Source organism: Geospiza fortis, unplaced genomic scaffold, assembly GCF_000277835.1.
Source record: "Geospiza fortis unplaced genomic scaffold, GeoFor_1.0 scaffold97, whole genome shotgun sequence".
NCBI classification, from domain to species: domain Eukaryota; kingdom Metazoa; phylum Chordata; class Aves; order Passeriformes; family Thraupidae; genus Geospiza; species Geospiza fortis.
Window position 1 is genome coordinate 4,282,470 of NW_005054343.1, and position 4,881 is coordinate 4,287,350.

Genomic DNA, 4,881 nt, shown 5'->3' on the forward strand with positions numbered 1-4,881 from the left:
GCGACTGCCGGCCGGGGCCAGCAGCCTCTGCTCGGTCCCTCGGCTCAGGTGTCGCCGCATCCCCGCTCCGCGCCCCCAGACTGGTTCCAGGCCTCTCACTAAAACTGCCCCCAGGCACCCCCACCCCCGCGGCCTCGCTTGTTGGGCTATAAAAATATGAATAATCGCTGGAAATAAAAGGGCATTAAAAAAACCCCATGAGCAGCAAAGAGCTGCGCTTTTAGCCAATCAATTAAAAGGCAGAGCGAGGGGATTAGCTCACCGAAATATTAATTTTTAATAAGGTTGTGTCTGAGCGCCTCCAAAGCCCCCAAGGCCCTGTGCTGGGGGGCTGGGCTGAAGGGCTGTGCTGGGGTAAGCAGCACCCTCAGGTGAGCACCTCTGCACCCCTGGGTCAGCACCTGTGCACCTCCCCAGGGTGAGCACCCCTGGGTGAGCACCTTTCACTGCACAGGCCCAGGGACAGGCTTTACCCCACGCTGGGCTGGAATGCAGGCATGGGGACAGGGATGCCAGTGGGTGACATTCAGGCCCATCTCCCTGATGTGTCCCCTCCCCACCCTCGCTCCTGTGTGGGGACAGACAAGCAGCTCACACCACCATCAGAGCCTGGGCCCATCTGGGCTCTGTATTTATAATAAAAAATCATATACAAATACATACATATATATAATATATATAAAGAGAAGTGGGCAGTTTGCGGCTGCCAAGCTTGGTGCCTCTCTAGGCCTGCGCCTCCTCCTCCTGGGCTGCTCAGTGATGCTGGCTTTGGTGGCCACACCAGTGTCCCAGGAGATGCCAGTGGCTGAAGGGCCATCCAGTCCTGTCCAAGAGGCAGTGGGTTCTGGAGCACCCCCGGGCAAATTCCTCCCCACCGCTCTGTGCCTCAGTTTCCCCATCTATACAAGGATCACCGCACAGCTGGGCCCCATGGCGACACACTTGAACGCAGGGGACTGATGTGGCACGTCCTGCGGCGGTGGCACTGCCCTGGGCTCTAGGGCACCTGGATCTGCAGGTCCTCATCCTCGTCGGGGTCGCTGGTGCCGTCGCCGGCGTCGTCAGGGCCGAAGCCTGCATTCCCCTGCACCCCCCGACAGCACGGCTGCACCCCAGAGATCCCTTCCAGCTGCCCTCGCTAAGCTCTGAGCGCAGGATGAGCCCCCACAGCCTGGAACTGGGAGCTGTGGATGGGGCACAGGCTAAACCCCTCCGTGGCTGGGGGTTCCTGTGCTGGGCAGCACAGAGCCAGACAGGACTGCAAAGGGAGGTGTCATTCCCCTAAACTGAGGAACTCTCAAAACCCCCAGGAGCCTGTGGTGGTGTTAGCTCTTTACTTGCCCTGTGGTGGTTTTAGCTCTTTACTTGCCCTTGTGTGAAAATTCATCAAGCAAATTTTATGAATCAAATCTGAAATCCAAAGGCCAAGGATCCAGTGAGATCCAACCAGTCCACCACACTTTACTGGAAAGCATGAATTATTTAGGGCTGATTGCACAGGGAGTCTGGGGTGGGCGATGAATCCTCCATTATGCTTCCATGATTTAATGCAGATGTCCCAATAAAATAAAGGATGATTATAAACACCCCCCCAGCGCCTCCTGGAGCCACGGCATCGATCCCACGGCCATTTCAGCTCTTTACTGCTGGAGAGGCAAAGCAGGGCCGGGGAAAGTTTTAAGGGCAAGAAAACTCAGCTCCCACCTCCCCAGACTGGTGTGGGATGCCAGCAGCCTGCCCTGGCTGTGGGTACTAGTGGGTGCAACCCTAAGCAGCATAAAACTGGGCTGTGCTGGTCTCTGGGCAGCCTTGTGCTGGTTTAACTGGGAGGTGAATGCCACCCAGCTCAAGGTGGGGTGAAGATTGCTCAGAGGATGGCTGTGCCCCTCCCGAGGATGTCACAGGCACTCGGGCCATGGGTTCAACCAGGCAGATGCTGGTTGAGGGATGGTGGCAAGGAGAACATCATCCCATCCTGGCTGGTGCCCACGTGGCTCACCCAGCCCCTGCTCACCGTGACTGCAGGTGCTCCAGCTGCACCTGGAAGCTCTCGCTCTGCTCCGTCTGCTCGTCCAGCGACCGCTGCAGCTTCCGCGTCTGGTTGTGGGCCTCATCCAGCTGTGGGGTGGGATGGGATGGGGTGGGATGGTGCTGTTGGCAGCTGTGTAAGGAGCAGAACAGCCCCCTGACCTCCTCCACCAGCGTGAGTTTTCTCACCTCATCCTCAGCCTGGGCCAGCTCCTTCTTCAGCTCCTCCACCCTCAGGCGCAGCTTCTTCACCTCTCCCTCGTGCTGCTCCACGCGGCGGTTGGCGTGGGCCAGCTCGGCCATCTTCTCCTGGTACTGCTTCTTCAGCTTGGTGTGGATGTGCTTCAGGTCGGCCAGCTCCTGTGGTGGGCACGGGGAGGGGGCTGAGCATGGGACAGCCACCCCCACCACTGGGTGTCCTCCCCTCCCTCCCCAGGGGTCTCTCCCATTGCCCCACCCCATGACCCAGGAGCTGATGGGGTCAACACCATCCCTTGAAAGGTGATGGCAAAATATGGGCTTGAGGGAGTCCTTGGGGAGGCTGAGCCCCACAACAGAGTCACCCAGGGATGCGGTAGTGGGGGACACCTCCCCTGTGGCACCTTGTTCTTCTCGAAGAGCTCAGCCTGGATGGTTTTGAGGTCAGTGTCCAGGGCACTGGCCGTCTGGCGCCGCTTGCGAGCCAGCACCTCCTCCAGGTCCTCGATCTGTGCCCGCAGCTTCTTGTTCTCCCTCTCCAGGTTGAGCTTCTCTGTCTCCAGCCGCTCCCGCCGGCCCCACTCAGCCGCGTTCTCTGCCTGCAGCCTCTCCATCTGGGACAGGGCAGGGGGTGGCTGGGGGGCAGCAGGACCCCCCTCTCTGCCCCCTTTGTCCCCCAGGCTGGGGTCTGGCCTCACCTCTGCACGCAGCTCAGCCAGTTTCTTGTCCATGCTGGAGCGAGCACCCAGCTCATCCTCCAGGTCCTCGGAGATGCGCCCCAGCTCGTCCTGGTGAATCTCCTTCAGGATGTTGAGCTGTGGGGGGACATGGCACCAAAGGGGGCTGTGAGCAGCCACCTTCTACCTGAGCCCTGCCCACACACATCCACCCAACCTCTATGGATGGACCCACTGCATCAACAGCACTAATGAAAATCCCTTAACAAGCAGTCTGGAGTTGGGGAAGTGGTTGTGGGCCACCATGTCCATCAGGATGTGCCACCCTGTGAGGGACAGCCCACCCTCTGGAGCAGCTCTGTCCCCAGGCACCTCGCTCACCTGCTTCATCACCTCCTGCTTGTTCTTGTTGAGCTCCTCGTACTTGATCTTCCACTGGCTGAGCTCGCCCTCCAGCTTCTCAATGTTCTTGCTGAGCGCCAGCTTGTCCCTGGGGAGAGGCAGTGACAGTGACAGCCTGCAGGACCCCATGGGACGTGCCACCCCAGCGGGGACCAGGCTGGTATCAGCTGGCAGCCTGCAAGGATGATGCCCCAAGCACTCACTCCCTCTCCTTGAGCAGCACTTTTTGGGACTCATCCAGCCTGAGCTTCAGGGCGGTGACTTTGGTGGCATCCTCCTCCACGGCGCTGACGTCCTCCCAGAGCAGGCGGCTCCGCTCCTGGCGGCTGAAGGAGGCCCGGGGGCCCCGCTGCTCCCAGCTCTCCTCCTGCTTGCTCGTCAAGATGTTTTCCATCAGCTCCAGCTCCTGTGGCGCCGTGGGTGGCCCAGCACAGGGGACAGGGTGAGAGGGCTCCCCAGCCCTACAGCACCCAGCCCGCACCCCATAACCAAGAGCACCTCTCCCTCCATCCCCCAGGGATCCCCTAAGGCTGGTGAGGAGGGACCTGCCCTCCCAGGGGAGCTCCCACATGTCACCACACTCTGCTGCCAGCTCCCTGCCATGCTGGAAATGTGGTATCAAAAAATTTAAAACCAATTTATGACGCCGATCTCACCCAGGACTGCCACATGGGTGACCTTCTACCAGGAGCTCTGAGCACACAGTAAATGAGCAGCAGGGGATTCCAGGAGACAGGATGCCTGGGGACCAAGTGTGGAGCCCGTGGGGGATGCTCACATTAGTCTCAGATTTGTCACTTGGCAGCTGTGCTGTCAGGTGGACATGTCACAGCACGGCACCCTGAGCAGTGACTTTGGTGCTGTGACAGAGCCAACGGCAGCAGAGGAGGGATGGCTGCAGCAGCTGGGATAATCCCTGAGGTGCCTCTGGTGTGCTCCCCCCTTCCTCCTCCTCCTTCTCCTTCCTTCAGCAAAAACCCCTGCCAGAAGCCCATATGGACACCCTGACAATCAAGCTGTGGCTGGGAGATGCCACTAGCACTGCCACTGCCACCATCCCTGTACTGGCACAGTGATTTTTGCCTTGTGCCCGCAAAGGGAAAGCCCCAGCAAAGGGACTGCTGCCAGTGCCAAGGTGATCTCACTGCACGGGGCTGTGATGGCTCTGGGTCTCCTCATGACACTGCTCTGAGGAGTCTGATCCCCCCTGGTGCTGTTCCAAGAGGGATTTGACTGTCCTGTACTGCTCCAAGAGGGGTCTGAGCCCAAAGTGCTGCTTGGAGGGGTGTGACACCCCCCATATTAATCCAAGAGGGGTCTGACCATCCTCTACTGCTCTGAGAGGGATCTGTCCCTCCCAGTCCTGCCCCAAGAGCAGTCCCCCCACACTGGCCATTTTACAGGACAGGCAGGGGTGGTTTGGGGGTGCCCATGGGCAGCAGACAAGGATGAGGAGCTCCCCTGTTCCCCTGCTCGCCCGGGGCAGCCCCGCACGCCCACCTTGGCTTTTTGGGGCAGCTCTGCCCCCACATCCCGCACAGGCTCTTGCTCAGGGCCGGCGTCCCCCTCTGTTCCA

At 59.9% G+C, this 4,881-nt stretch overlaps 1 protein-coding gene across 1 annotated transcript; it reads right to left on the reverse strand.

The window, feature by feature from the left end:
* Positions 1–602: 602 nt before the first annotated feature.
* On the reverse strand, positions 603–4,877 carry CCDC102A (coiled-coil domain containing 102A; the record flags this gene model as incomplete). The annotated part of the gene is made up of 9 exons (XM_031058407.1): positions 603–1,105; positions 1,784–1,808; positions 2,015–2,118; positions 2,218–2,388; positions 2,631–2,840; positions 2,925–3,041; positions 3,285–3,393; positions 3,509–3,711; positions 4,806–4,877. Coding segments are annotated over 9 exons (1,119 nt in total), but the record flags the coding sequence as incomplete, so codon positions are not given.
* Positions 4,878–4,881: the final 4 nt, after the last annotated feature.